The following is a 15,261-nucleotide window of genomic DNA, read 5'->3' on the forward strand; positions in this document are numbered from 1 at the left end:
TTGTCAAAAAAGAAGTCATTTACATGGAAGCTCTTTTTGCCCCATGTCAGTCACGTTGAAACAGACTGCAATCATAGAGAGCAATTCAACTTTATTCAGGTCAACACAATCCTAAAAAACATTAACATGTTAAAACAAGATTTCACCAAGAACCCCCTGAAAAACAGTCCACAAGCAGAGAGAGAAAATGTAGTGCTACAAAAAAAGAGACCTACTTGCAACCTTAAATATATTAACTTTTCAATGACAATGTGACCAGAGAATATCACAATGCTGCTGTGTTTACCTGATGAAACGTTAACCTTTGATGCAGTCAAGTACTACCAAGGACATACATTCATTTAAAACTGAACATCAATTAATTTCACAGTAAACAAATGTCTTGATTTGTTCGCTATTTACAACTAATAAAAAAAAAAACTCATCTGAAAGATCTGCATAATTAAAGGCTCAGCCTTGCTTTATATTAAAACAACAAATACAATAAAAGATAAAAACAACTCAGTATTTACATATATTTGAACTAATCAGTTTTTCAGTAGTCAGCCACTTGCTAAAGTGGATCCCTCGTTATATAAAGCTATCCCTGCATGTCGGAGCACAAACAATGACGTTTAGCGTCTTACAATACGACACTGGCAGTGCACTTTGACAGCAGTTAATTTGTCATGTCTCTCCGTTGTCTCACACCGTCTCTGAATTAACACAACAAAAATTTTAGTAAAAAAAAAAAAAAAAAAAATTCTCTCACACACATTCATTCATGCAGACTTGCGCCTGCACTCAAGTGCACTCAGGTGATGGCTTTTGCTGCCTCCAGTTTGCCATCAGTAGTGATTTATCGTACAGTCCTTTCTGTGCGTGTTCTTGTAAGTTACATTTTTGAATGTGGATGTTGAACTTTTGAACAGAGGGTTGGTCCCCTGAAAAGAAAGACAGAAAAGACACAACTGTAACGAAAATATTTTATACGGTGAAAATATTCAGTTTGACCATCACTGGAGATCTTAATGAAATCATAAAAGCAACAGTTTTATTGTGTATCTAATTTGAACGTTCCTAAAATACACTGGACCGCCCGGTCAAAACATCAGAATCGCTGTCTATGCGTTTTACATTTGCGTAGACTGAGGGTATCGACCGAGTAGAGAGCCTCTTCTCCAAAATGTCACCGTCAACTTGACTGAAATTTGCAGCGTCCTACGCGGACAGGGTTAGAGGAGAGAAACGGAAGAAAATATGGTTTCGATTCCAGGCACAGTGGTGGGAGCATCATGATATGGGGTCATTTTGTTGGAATAATGAAGAAGACATGCCACTTCCAGCCTCTTCAACTCAACATGACAGGCGTCCCAAACAAGACAAACCTGCTGCTTTGCTATTTTGGAAAGCAAACGGCAGGCTAAGTTTCTAAAGTTGACCCTACTGAAAAGTTTTGAATCACATTCCATGCGTCCATGGAAACCAATCAGTCTTAAAGGAATTCCACCAATGCTGGTGATCAAACATATCCATTTTGACAGAGGCTCCATGATGAGTACTAAAATTTGTGATTGATCTGCAACTCGTTATGGGACTTTTAACCTGATATTAGCAAGGATTCCTGCATGTACATATCTCACCCTGTGTTTATAATTTTAACCTTCTTCACACTATGAAATAATCCACTATAAATTTCTACTTGTGATTCTTCTGTTTACAATTTTTTGAATCTGTTTGCATTATCAGTCCATCTTAGAAAAAGAAAGATTAAAATAAATACGTAAAAAGCTCATGCTTAACCAAATAGCTCATAATGTGTCCGTGAATGAAGTCTTAGTAAGTCTAAACCGGATGGCATCCAACATGAATTTGGAGACTGAAGGTTCAATACGCATACAACTTGTAACAGCATGGGCGACTTCTAAGAAACAATAAAGCTATGACTTTTAACCATCAAGGTCTTACCGTCTGCCATTTCACTTTTGCCCGCTCAGCCTCAAACCTCGCCACCTCGTTTCGGTCATGCACCGATACCAGTGCCTTCCACACGGTCAGTAGAATCACACCAATGCACACAACAGAAAGGGAGACCCCCAGAATAATCATAGGGATGTTGGGGGGCTCCGGGCATCCTGAAACAAGAAAAAGGATTAGATGTGTCATGGGAAAGCATTAAAAAAAAGAACAAAACGTTGCTTCTACAGCAACCTTGACGCTTATCCGAACAGGATAAGTGCCTTTTAATTTCAGAGGAATTAAAAGGCACGGTTGAGAAACTCACCGTACATGTTGAGATTGTAGACGACGTGTCCCGTCTCGCGCTCCATCAGATAAAATGACACCTTGCACTCGTTCTCGATTTTGAGCGTGCATTTCATGGAGGCGGTCTTGTCATAATCTGAAAAGCAACATGAACATAAACCTTCATGAGGAGTGAATCCAGTACATACATTTCATAGGTCCTTTTTTGTACTTTAGCTGAGAATGTAAAAGGATAGTCTTTCTTCTGTTGTGCCGTCAGTTTGGATTTCCATATCAAACGATACAATCTGCTGTCGGCAAGTTACACAAAGACAAAAAAAAACCCTCCAACGATAATCAGATACACCTCTCAGCTTGCTCAGGGACAGCGGTTTTAAAATCGGCCCCTCTATGAAGGATGACCGACTCCTGCAGCTATTCACCGGCGCTATAATAGCTCTGCCTGTACAACATGGTAAATAATATGTTCCCCATTGTCCTATGGAACCTGAAAGGATGTGGTTGGTTTTGTGTTGGAGATGGGGGCGCAGACTTTAGATGGACACATGAGTCGACTGAGGTCGGCATTCCTCCAAATCACTGACCCAAAGGTGAAATTTAGCATGTTGACCCCGATATATAACAAAACCTGAGCAGTAACATCAAACTCTAAAGGCATAAACCATTTATACCTTTTTTTTAAAAGCAAACATGTATATAGTATCTACATCCCCACGCATTTCTTCATTAGTTTTTTTTTTTTTTATTGAACATCTTTTGAAAGTCGACATGTCTGGATTCAAAACCAGTTCCAGGTCCTGTTTTGTTGTCGCCCGCAGGGGAAGTGTGCAGTTTGTTGCCGTTAACTATTGCATAATTGTGTCCTGTCAACAGTTAATAGCAAAGACTGAAATGTTTCCTTGTTAGTCTTATCCCAAAAAAATCTGAAATACGAGTTTGGATGCCAAAACCTCTTGCTCACTTCAGCAGAATAAACAATGTGAAGATAGTTTTGTTGTTCCCTGCCAACTTCCTCGGGCCTAAAAATATTTTTGAAGTCACAAACTCACGGAGCTAAATTAGGTGAATTTTCGTAATTTGTCTTTAATTCTATACAAATCAAATCAATAGCTTGCTTTTTATATTGCAGGGAATAAAACTGAACTTAAATAAAACCCCTAAATAAGATATAGATTCCTGTTAATAAGTCAAAGATCAATATCTCAAGAGATTTGAAATGATCTTACAAAACATTTTTGGTTAGTATTATAAAAGTTAATTCTATAATGGGAACAAAGGAAAAATAATTTTTACATTGCATTTGATTGCTTGTTAAAAAAAATAGAAAATATGTCCAATATACAGATAAATGTAAAACCCCTTTATGATTAGAAAATAGTCTACAAAACTGAAGAGCAATATAAAAAAAGTTTCAAGATTTTAAATTGAACAGCAAATTTATCAGAAGTAATACATGAAAAAATTGAGAGTTGTAGCTGAGAGGAAACATTGTGGGTAAATTAACCTTTAATATGACAGTATAATATCAATACAGCATCATCCAATAGTATTGCCAACTTTGGTAATAATTTCTACTTCTGTTGTATATTGAAGTCAAAAAAGGTGGGTATATTTATATTATTGCAGTAAAAAACCCACATGCATATTTATTTTTAACAAAATGTAACCAATCCAACATTTACTCATATATAGCTTAAGCAATGTTATAATTCATGCTTTACTTAGTTGATCAGAGCATCTGGGATGTTTTTGTACTCCATGACTTCCTGATTGGTTATAAATATAATAAGGCTACCCAGAGGTCCAATACTTTTTAACTTTTAAAAAGAGGAAGATGAGACATTGTACAAACGAGGCAGATGTGTGTTCTCAAACATAAACCAAACAATTCATGCTACAGTTGTAAACATTACGAAAGAACTGGGACTGCTTGGTGTATCTACTGTTAGAGAAGTGCAATGTAGGGTAGAAACTGGGGTCACCATGACAACCATTCTTATTTGCACCTTTACAAGATAGTGCCAATAATTGTGGATGGTGCTATAAGCGTCAAAGGTTGAGGGTCAGGACCGTGAAGCATCAGCTGACTGCAAAAATTACTCCATTTTTAAAATGCTAACATTTAACAGGCTAATTACCAATGTGTTTATACTTTAACACGAAATAGTGGAGGTCACAAATTGCTGCCAATGCAAGTGAAAAGCCTGTGTGAACTACTGATACAGGTAGAAGTTCATTACCTCCAGTTGTGTTTATGGAAAGTTTAGCAGCATTGCAGTTTTGATCGCACAACCCAAAGTCGTCCTTCGCGAGCAGATGACACTCCACACAGCTCCTGATAATAAAAAACACACGGAAACAATACAGATGATTCGCCTGGGGGAAACCCTGAAAACTTAGATTTGATGAGGCTCCATCACTAATAGAGAACATGGGAAGAAGTCCCAGCATTAGACACTTATCAACATTTTCCCAAGGCTGCACTCCCCTCTCCATCACCAGTAATGGTGGTATCAAATGACCGCGGCCCTGACAGCTGCTCTACAGCAGAGAAAGGAAATCTTTTAGTGCTGTGTTGGGGACATTAGTCTCTTTTGATGTTACATGGAAGGTGTAGACACATGTGAACAAGAGGAACAAAATGTGATATCCCTGGATTTAAAAGAACAGTCAGATCATGTAGCACAAGGAGAAAACGTAACACAAACAGACAATGCTGTATCTTTTTCGGTAAGGAAGTAAATATATATCCAAGACAAATTCTTCCGGATGAAATCTGCATTCACCCAGAAGGAGAAGACGACGTCGGTTTGTACTCACTTTGCGTAAGTGCAGGAGTCTATGCATGTCGGACACCTTTCACACTTTTCTCCCGATGCCCCAGCAACGGAGCAGATGCACTGGCCACAGTTGCATTTCCCCCTGCCACTGCAGAGACTGCCGTTCTCCGACATGCACGCCTCGGTGCTGCTGCTGCAGTTGCAGTATTCCCCCGTCCAGCCGGTTTCACAGTGACACTTTCCGCAGTCACACACCCCATGACCTACAAGCGTAAAATTCTTCAGGAAACTGGCTCATCTCCCCCAAACCCTCCCCCGCAAAAAAAAAAAAAAAAAAGAAAATATGAAGAGACAAGCAGCAGCTTTCACATGCGATAACTCACCTCCGCAGAGTTCTCCTCGGAAGCGAACACAGGAGTAATTGTCACACTCGCAGTTCGTTCCGTAAATCCGGCCATAGCTGGACGGATGACACACACAGTGGCCGCAGTAGCAGTCCCCCTGACCGTTGCATATCTCAGAGTCGTTGGTCGCGAGGCAGTTACTCAAAAAAGCAGTCTCGTCATTGCATTCACACTGTGCTCCCAGAAACCCCGGCTGACACACACACACGCCGCAGTGGTAAGTCCCCTGGCCTTCTGCGCACTGGTGGTTTGCTGAAGGAAGCCGGTGGCAATCACAGGAGCAAAGAGACTCAAGTTCCACTTCCAAGCTGTCCTGCAAGCCCACCGGTTTGAGGGAAAAGCGTCGAGCTCCTGATAGACATCCTGAGAGCGCCACGGACACGTTGAACACAACCTGCGGAGGAAAGAAAAGGTACCAACAAGTTAAATTCAAACTCAGCAGTGATTTGTGAATGCGCTGCCAGAATAACTGTGTTCTAACATCCAGAGAATTGCAAAGTAAGTCTAGAGTTGTAAAGACTTTTTTTCCCCCTAACCAACCTCAATCACATGACCAAAAGACTTTTGGAAACCTTGACACAAGGCAGCATGCAAAGCTTTAATAACTAATGTTTTAGTCATGCGTCAGAACTGGTATTTCACTTCCTGGATCAAAACCTGGTTATCCAATACTCAGTCCATCTTTTGGGGGTGAACATATACGTAAAAATGTCCTCACTTAGCTAATCAAGAGGTGCCATTTAAAACGAAGCATGTGCAAACTGAATACCAACAGTAACTCCTGTGGCCTGCAAAGAGGCATAGACATCCACAAAATGAGATTTTTGCAGATCTCCTGATGTTTTTTTTTTTAAAGTTACAATAAAAAAAAAAAAGATTCATACAGAGAAACTTAAACTTTGGACTTATGCCTGAACATTTACCAGACAATCCTAGATTTTTTATTTTTTAGATTTAAATTTACTAACATTGTGGGGATATAACAAAATTTGCTACCATTTCCCATATATCAAGGCTTGACTAGGACAACTCAGAAAGCAGTTGAGATGTTCATTGCTTATATTACCAGCAGTATATTTTATTGCACGCAGCTGTGTTTCTCATTCCGCTACCTTATCTCTCTCGTTAAATTCTGAGTCCTGCAGCACTTTGAACTGCACTGCATGAATGAATGACACACAACAGGTACAAATGCAACAGCAACAAAAGCAGAAGTAACCAACCGTTTCGCCCGGTTTGATGTTGGAGCACCGCTTCAGATTAGGAAAGGCCGTGCCGTTTGGACAAATGGTTGTGAAGGACATCTGAAGCTCCTCTGTGTCTCCAAGGACCTCAAGCTCAATCTCTGAACGCAGCTCCTGGAAAACAGTTCATGAACTTCACATTCCAGTAGCCAGTATGGAAAGGAAATAGATACTAAAGAGGGTATTCTCTTGTTTATCTTGAAACATAGTCTCCAAGACCATAAGTGGTCACCCTTTTGTGACCTGTGATGCGCTTGATGTTTGAACCTTCAGTTGCGTCTCGCAGGTGAGTCATTGTGCCAGGTGTGTTTAACCAAACAAGACGGCTGACAGAAGAACGACGAGCCACACTCAGATGGAGAGCAAGCTGCGTGACGAATGGGCTCTGACAAACCGTCTGGATGTGAGCAGAGGGTTAATTTTAACTGTACTGCACGGTGAGTGTTGCTAAGGAGGAGAGAAACTAGGACCTTTGTGGGATACACCCAACCTAACCCGGATTGGGTCTATAAGACGGCTCCAAAAGTGTGCAGCGCTGTTCAGTAAATAACTTTCAAGGCATTTAAAGCAAAGTGGTCCAACTATGTCCTCTCTGAGAAGCCAAACCGTAATCCAAAATCCCAAGTAACCACAAATACACATTATCTGCAGACTTTAGTGGAATATTCTTCTGTTTGTATTGTGTTCCCTTCGGGTGCTGCGTCTACAATCAGAGTGATAACAGGGACCTCTTTCTTCGGTTAGCGTGGCTACAAACGGCGTTCGTGGGCACAGTAATTAGAGGACTGCGCTCCACTCCACCACCGGTCACTGCCGCCAGGGGGGATTTACAAAGCAACGCAGCCCAGAGCGACAGAGGGAAGGAGCGGAGAAGAAAGAGCAACACTGAATCAGAGAAGATCAAACGGATGGGACAAGCAGGAACTCGCCACGAAACATGTCGACGCAAAGCACAGGCTGGCAGTGGAAAAAGAAATGCAGCAGGAGAAAGAAGAATGAAAGAGGAAACTAGCAAAAAGGGCAGGAATTCAGGGAAAGACCGACTGTCACGGAGAGTTAAGTTATGGTGAAATTTAGGAGAGGAAAAATTACTTTATCACAGTATCACGGCTGCAAATGCTGCAGTTCTCTCCAGCGCACAGTCTAGATGATCTGAAGTATTAATTTACCTTGTAAGCCGTTACAATCACGTCCAGGATGTTTCTCGAATCTGATGCCAGGACTCCCACTGTGGCGCCAGGTATGAAATTTGCGTAGTTCTGAGAGAAAAACAAAAGCAGGTAAACTGCAGTGTTGATGTTATAATGTGGGCAGCCCTTCTCAAATTTCCAAAATCAGAAAGCATGGAAAGGGCAAAGGAAGTATAAAAAAAACACACTGGGCTAGTTCAAACAAGCAGAATGTAGCTCAATAGATAAATATGTTAACCTCAGTAAGCATTACACTCCCTAAAGACAAGTATTTTTCAAGCACTGACTTACTCTTTTGGCTAAAAGAAAACGTCACAGAAGAGAGAATTTACCTTGTAATTATTTATCTGTTTCTCCGTCACTGCAAATATTAGGAGGATGTTGTTCTCCACCACTTTATCAATCAGCTGACCGAGAGTCGGATACTCCTGGAAAAAAAAAAAGAAAAAAAAAGTTGCATTAGCTCATCTGAAGAAAATGATTCCTTAAAGCTGAGCTAAAGATTGACTGAAGAAAAATTAAAAAAAAAGAAACCCAATAACTTCACTACCTAACTATCTAAAAACAAAAACTAAAAATAGATTACATTGGTGTTATGAGAGCATTCAACTGTGTCCTGAGACACGCTCAGATTTGTCACAGCCATGTAACAAAAGACAGACTTGGCAAAGGGGTGGCTGCGTGGGCAGCCAGGTTTCAGGGTAGGAATAGAGAAATGTAACTGAATTTATATCAGTTAACAAAACTGTGAAATGATCTGAATTTTCTCAAGACTTTGGAGAAATTTACACAGATCTGAAAACTGGATGAATGTGGTTCCAGTGTAACCGGCACAAATAGAAAAATGCTATATAAATTCAAACAATTAACCATTTACAAGTTTTAATTTAAACTCCAAAAATCTGGCCATTGTTGAAAGAAAGCCATTTTATGGCCTTTTTAACATTTGCAAACAACACATACAGGGGACACAGCAAACTGAAAAAAGAGCTGTCACCAGATGAGGCCAAACCTGAACTTTTAGGCCTACACATAAACACACCATCTCAATTTTGAAGCCTGGTGGTGGCAGAATAATGCTGTGGGGATGCTTTTCTTCAGCAGGTGAAACTTCATAGAAAAATGGATGGGACGCATACATGATCTGGCAGGAAATCCGTCATAAACTTCAAAAGACTTGAGAATGTGGTGGAGGCTCACCTTCCTGAACACTAATCCTAAACTCTGAGGCTCCTTCAACGGACGAATGGATTTGAAAGCATGTTGGAGAGTTAGAATAATCCTTTCGTCCTACATTTAATAGAAATTCGGAGGCGAGACCTGAAAAACACCCTGAAAGAGCTGCAGGTGTAATTACAGCAGAAAATGACTCTACAAAGTACCGACTCAGAAGTCGGTACTTTGTACACCTTTTGAGATACTTGTGTCGGTCTATCACATAAACCTCTGACAAAACATCTATGGCTGTGACATGAAAACATGTGAACAAGTTTACTGAATACTTCAGTAAAACGTCGTGTTTCAATTTAGGATCTCTGTCAAGATGAAAGTGCTTGCTTTCACCTCGTATGCCTTCCCCGATTAACTCTTTGCATGGTTGTGTGCAGCTTTACCTGCTTTGTGGACATTGAATATTCATTGTTTGCATCCAAGTGACACTGTCCGTCGTTAGGAATCACAATCCCGGCCATTTTACTGTCCATCCCAAAGTGCGAGTCCCCGTCACTGACAAACACCAACAGACGCATGGAATCATTCCTCCATCCGATCCTGTCCTACAAAACCAGCAGAACCCGCTTATTATGAAACACGACCAGATGCCTGATATCAGACAGAACATCTTCTTGGAGAAAGTTTTTTGTTGTTAATCATACCCCACAAACAGCCGCCTGCATGATGGCGTCAAAGCCAGCTTCCACATCATCATTATTAGCAGACACATGTTGCTGAGCGATTATCTCGTTGAAACTGCTGGTTCTACTTGTCAACGATAAGATGTGTTTGTAGCCAAATGTTGGGTGGCAAGTCATTCCCAAGTCACTGAAACAAATCAGGCGTAAAAGAAACAAGTAAACTTACTAGAAAGAATGTGATATTGTTGAAAGCTCCAGTTCACTGCATCATTTTCTTGCTTTCAAATCTATTAAAGCACCTGCAGGGGTCCCTGAGCTCTTTCTCAGTGATCTTGATGTAGGGAAGGACGGGCTTTTCCACAAAAGAGCCAAAGCCCATTTGAAAGTTACTGGTGAGTTTGGACATCTCTCTGGACAGAGATGAGCCCAAGTCTTTGATCATCTTGAGATCATCAATCATGGAGGCTGACAGGTCCATCATGTAGTACATGTCCACAGGATAATCCGCTGTGTGTTGAACTTTAACCTGAAAAGTCTCAACACTGCCTGTGGATACAACACACACACGCACACGCACACACACAAAACTCACCTTTTATAGTTTTCTGACAATAAGAACCAACCTCCAGATTGTTAATTTCAGATACTCTGAGCTGAATACCTGGTCGCAGCTTGAGGGACATTTTTTGTGGGGAGATCTGAGTGCTGTTGGCATCGTCTGTGATCTTCCCGAGCGGTCGATCCAGGAGGATTTGGCTTTCGGAAACGGGGAACTGAACCTGGTCCCTTGAGCATCCTTTTTCTAGCAAGGAATCTAAAGTGTCACATCGCGATGAGACTGAAACCCAGTCTGTGAAATTCTGACAGGTGAAAAAAAAAAAAAAAAAGTTGCATCAGTCAGAGATGCGTCTATATAGCATACAAAACAACAAGGTCCCGACTATGTAACTTCATCGCTATTCTGTTAAACAGGCTTTTTCTGTTGTTTTCTTCCTCATCTCTAGGTACAATGGTGTTTACCTCCTGAGTGCACCAGCCACAGTGAGGACTGAGCTGCAGACACTCATCACAAGACACAGCACTCGCAGCTGAACATGATCCTGCAACACAAGTGAACTCAACTTTAAAAAGAGCTTCCACATAAATCCAAGTCTTTTCAAGGAAGGTATCTTAATTTCAGGATGTGTATAATTTCTGGACTTCATTCATATAATAAAGGTTGAACAGGAAACCACATCCAGGAGCTTTCAAAAAAAAAAAAAAAAAACTTTAAATATATTGTAATAATTCTGATCACAAAATATGTGATTATTGCTGTTTTTAATCATATAAAAAAGTCACCAAAAAAACAAAAACAAAAACAAAAAAAACAAAACATGGCTCTTTCTTTGCACATGACAGCCGAGCTGCCCTTTAAATGTTTAGTGACCGAGCAAGGCTCCCGCTTACCCTCCACGGTGTAGATCCAGTGCCGGAGAATCAGGCTCAGCAGTAGAAGCCACATTAGTCCGTGAGATTACTGGGTGAGAAGAAACAGAAGAATAATGTTTCGGGTTGTCTTGTGGGCTATTTCCAGGCGTGAAACCAATCCAGCGCCATGTCTCCTTAGACTGAAAGTGTATGCTACATACAGGAGAGCGCTGCCGCACCGCAGCACCTGGAGTGAGGGGAGGAGGTGAGCAGCAGCTTTTACCTGGGCTGTTACTTCCGTCCAGGTGAGACTAGAGAGAAGGCGGGGGCGGGAGCAAATCACAGGCTTTTATTCTGACCTCATCGTTTCCCCTATCGCTTTTTTTGTTTGTTTGTTTGTTTGTTTGTTTGTTTTTTCTTATGATTTTAGTAAACAACCTAAATGGAGACAGCCTACGCCTTTTGTTTGCCTTACAAGACATTATTCGAGAGTATATTCATCTAACTATGATGATACATTTTGTACACAAAATGTAATGAGAAAGGAAACGTTGAGTCACGGACTTACAAAACATATCATTGGGCTGCCTGTTGTAAAGTTGCACAGTAAAAAAATAAAATAAAATTAACAGCAATATTTAGGCTTATTTAGCCTCGTATAGAGAAAAATGCGGCAGTTTATTTTTCAAAGTCACTTTCACCAAGGGCTGTTAGTTATGGAGCTAAAACTGTCTCAAAATTCACAAATGCACAGACTAAGATTCACAAATGCACAAGATTAAGTAAGTATTTAGTTTGTAACTCTAATATTTATAGATGTATCAGTAACATTGGGAAAATATGACTGAGCAATGAAGACTCATTTTTTCTCTATGACAAGCTAAATAAACCAAAAATATTGATGTTGACTTTTAACTGTGCAACTTTACATTTACTCACCTGTGGCCATCTCAAATGATCTATTGCACAAAACAGCTAATAGCAAATTGGGGGGGAGCAAAAACAGTGAGAGCTGCACCTTGACCAAATGCACGGCGATTTATAGTACACCTGAAATAAAAACTCTACACACTCCTGTTCAAATCCTGAGGTTGTTGTTCACATAGAAACAAATGAGATTATGGTAAATCACTTCAGATTTTCTTTTTTATGTTTATAGTGACCTATGACCTGTATAACTCAGAGGAAAATCAACCTAGAATCTTTTAGTGAAAAATAAAGGCTTTTTAGTGCAATAATAATAATAATAGAGGGGTTGCATAAGTTTGTACACTTTTGACAGCACTCAGTATTTTGTCATAATCTTCTGTATCTCTTGCCTTGTTCTTCAGGATTCATGCTTTGCATCCTTTTCATGCTTAGTGCTGAAGCACTTCTTCCTCCTTTGCTTTCTAGCTGAAGTCTGACATGTTATGCCAATGTTGGATTGGTATATAATTACTCCTACCTTAATTTAGGCCCATCATGTTTCAGCTGAAGAAAAAAGACCCCCAAAAGAATAATGCTTCCTGCCACCACCCTGCTTCGCTGTGGATATGGTGTTCTTTTGATGATATACAGTGTTGCTTTTGGAATTACGGTTAAAAAGTTTCATGTTACATTTATCAGACCATGACAAGTCTTGCCACATACTTTTGAGAGAGTTCCCATGTGCTTTTGCTAAATATAGCTAAGCTTAGATTTTCTTCGATGTAAGAAGCACAAAGTAGCTTTTAAGTAAAGTCGTTAGAAGACAAAAAGAAACTAAACTTTGGCTCCAAATGTTTGGAAGTGCATTACAAGTGTAACTTCTAATTCTGTGATAAATGAGTTGTGTCAGTTTTGCACGTAGTCCAAACCATGAATTAGGCTCATTTAGAGGATTGTTTTGTTGTCTAGATTATATTAAATATTCCTCACACCTTTATGGATGCAACTGTTAGGCATATCCAAGGCCAAACTATGACTCAGCTGTTCATTCGCTGTACTTGGGATGAACAATGCTAATCAAATACAGACCAGCATGACTCTGAGCAAACCCAGCCGGGGCAGAGAATAACCCAGAAACAGTAACGGATATGTTAATGTTTAACTCATGAATCATTGTTGTTGTCGCTGAAGAATTCTTCAGTTTGATGACTGACAGAAACAACCCCGGAGGCCTGCTGCAGAATATGAAATATGGCTCTCAGTGCAAGTGTGTGACTACGCTATGTGTGTAGTTCACAGGGTCGGAGGGTGTGGCTCTGTGTAGGTGTTGAATCATTGACAGCTGCGGAGAAAATATCACCGCTCTCCCCGGCTAAGAGGAATCTCACAATTTAACGTCACACCCCCCTGGCTGAGGGTGAGTCCCATCTGTCACCCCAAACCCGAACCCCACCTCTGCCCCTGTAACACCGATCCTTTCCTTTCACTCCAGTCCCTCTGGCTCAGCTCCTTGTATTCTGGCCCATCTCACCCTCCTGATGTATGCATCCACGAGGCTCCCTCCTTCATTCATTTGGTTTACTGCCCCTCATTTCCTGCTTCTCTGTCTGCCAGGGAATTCACCTTTCCTCCCTCCAACCTCTTGCCTAAACATGATGCAATGAAACCATGTTGCGCAACGTTTCACCCCATCAAATGTGACGAAGGACTTAAGGTGTCACTCTTTGCAAAAGATAAATTTTCTGCTGATGTCTGTCAGTGCACCGGTTTCCAGTCATTACAGTGGCTTGACCTTTAAAGAGATTCAGACTGATGCACATTCTGAAGTCCGAAAGTCAGATTTCTCTCAGCTCTACATTTGTCCAATAGTCCCAGAAAAGAAGCAGTACCCTAACCCCAATGAGCAAACTCACCTGCAGGGCCGTCCTCTGATAACATGCTGTCCGCTCTCAGTCTTTCTTCCTTCCAATCAAGTGAAAAATGGAAAGAAATCCGACCAGCACCATCAGTCTTTTTGTGTCCCAGCTCTCGTCAGAGTAACAGTAAACCTATTGTAACGGCGCCCTTTATGAAGCATGGCGCTGGGGTGACCCTGCTGCCCATGCTCCTTGGCTCATGTGTGCCTTTGTGTGTGGGTGTGGGAGTGTGTGTGTGCGTGTGTGTGTGTGTGTGCATGCGTGTGCATGCCTGTGTGTGCATATGAAAGTGGGTGAGTGGGTGTGCATGCATGCAAGGGTCGTGTGTGGGTGTTTGTACAAGCTCCAGCTTGCCCATATGTGTGTGCAGAGGGAGGCTGCAGTGATAATGAGTGACAGTAACAACTGCGGGCTGTGAGCTCTCTACGGGAGCCAGCTTCTTTATTAAGAGTCGACCTGCCTGATGTGCTCGTGTTGCACCCGAGAGAGGCTGCACCACAACGCTCCTGAATCAGAAGTGCGAACCCTCTAATAAATCTGGACCCTGCTTGGGTTGTGCTTGCTTGAGCTCAATTATTTCTTGTGGTGGAAAGGAGGAGAAGCTGAGCAAAGGAGTGCCAGGTCTGTGGTGCAGCCTCCCTCACGCACTGGTATGGCAAGAATGCAGGTGCAGGTATATACATACAAGCTCATATAAATGGTAAAAATTAAGACATCCATGCTATAAAAGAGTAGATGCACGTTTTGTTCATAAAACAGACAAAGGAAATATGCTTCCAGGTTTTCAGGTTGTAATATTGCAACTAACGGAAATAAGGATTACAGTTGCCTTTTCAATATTCATGAGGGTCACAAGATAACGTTATTGTGACTATAGAAAGTGATAAAAAAAAATCCTGAAATGATAATGAAAATATTTTTGAAGGATCTTAAAAGATGTAGCTTGCAAGTTGTGAATTTACTGGCTGCATGTTGAGTGAGTAACCTCATGACAAAGACTGTGAAAGTCAAACTTGGCACTAGCACGCAGATTTATTCCAAAGCTGAGAACATCGTATTCACAAACAGCAGCATTCAATTTAGGATTTATCAAACCCTCCAACAATCTTTGCAAAGACTGCTATGTAATTAGCAAAACTGATGGCGTTTTATTCTTGGGTCTACTTTTACGCCCGTTTTTCTGGATAAAAACATACCCAGCCGTTTTTCTGGTTATGTTGATTTATATTTCATATTAGCATACCCTTCTTCTGCTGTATTTTTCTTACTAAAGCATAAATACATGTTGAAGCTATGGTAGAAGTTCAAGAA

The 15,261-nt window shown here is 40.9% G+C and overlaps 1 protein-coding gene across 3 annotated transcripts; it reads right to left on the bottom strand.

The window, feature by feature from the left end:
- Positions 1 to 74: 74 nt before the first annotated feature.
- On the bottom strand, positions 75 to 14,125 carry itgb6 (integrin, beta 6). 3 transcript variants are annotated; one of them, XM_016675395.1, is made up of 16 exons: positions 13,948 to 14,125; positions 11,165 to 11,234; positions 10,736 to 10,815; positions 10,377 to 10,575; positions 10,015 to 10,261; positions 9,737 to 9,902; positions 9,476 to 9,637; positions 8,195 to 8,290; positions 7,842 to 7,931; positions 6,652 to 6,786; positions 5,408 to 5,822; positions 5,065 to 5,287; positions 4,485 to 4,579; positions 2,264 to 2,380; positions 1,948 to 2,114; positions 75 to 923 (listed from the first exon to the last, which is right to left on the bottom strand). In XM_016675395.1, the coding sequence occupies exons 2-16, from the start codon at positions 11,217 to 11,219 to the stop codon at positions 828 to 830; spliced, it is 2,343 nt and encodes a 780-aa protein (XP_016530881.1). In that variant the 5' UTR covers positions 11,220 to 11,234; positions 13,948 to 14,125; the 3' UTR covers positions 75 to 827. The 3 variants fall into 3 exon arrangements, with proteins under 3 accessions (XP_016530881.1, XP_007560171.1, XP_007560172.1); XM_007560109.2 differs by lacking the exon at positions 13,948 to 14,125 and adding an exon at positions 11,409 to 11,428; XM_007560110.2 differs by lacking the exon at positions 13,948 to 14,125 and adding an exon at positions 11,347 to 11,407.
- Between the last annotated feature and the right edge of the window lie 1,136 nt (positions 14,126 to 15,261).

The sequence above is a fragment of the Poecilia formosa genome, unplaced genomic scaffold (genome assembly GCF_000485575.1).
Source record: "Poecilia formosa unplaced genomic scaffold, Poecilia_formosa-5.1.2 Scaffold113, whole genome shotgun sequence".
Lineage (NCBI taxonomy): Eukaryota > Metazoa > Chordata > Actinopteri > Cyprinodontiformes > Poeciliidae > Poecilia > Poecilia formosa.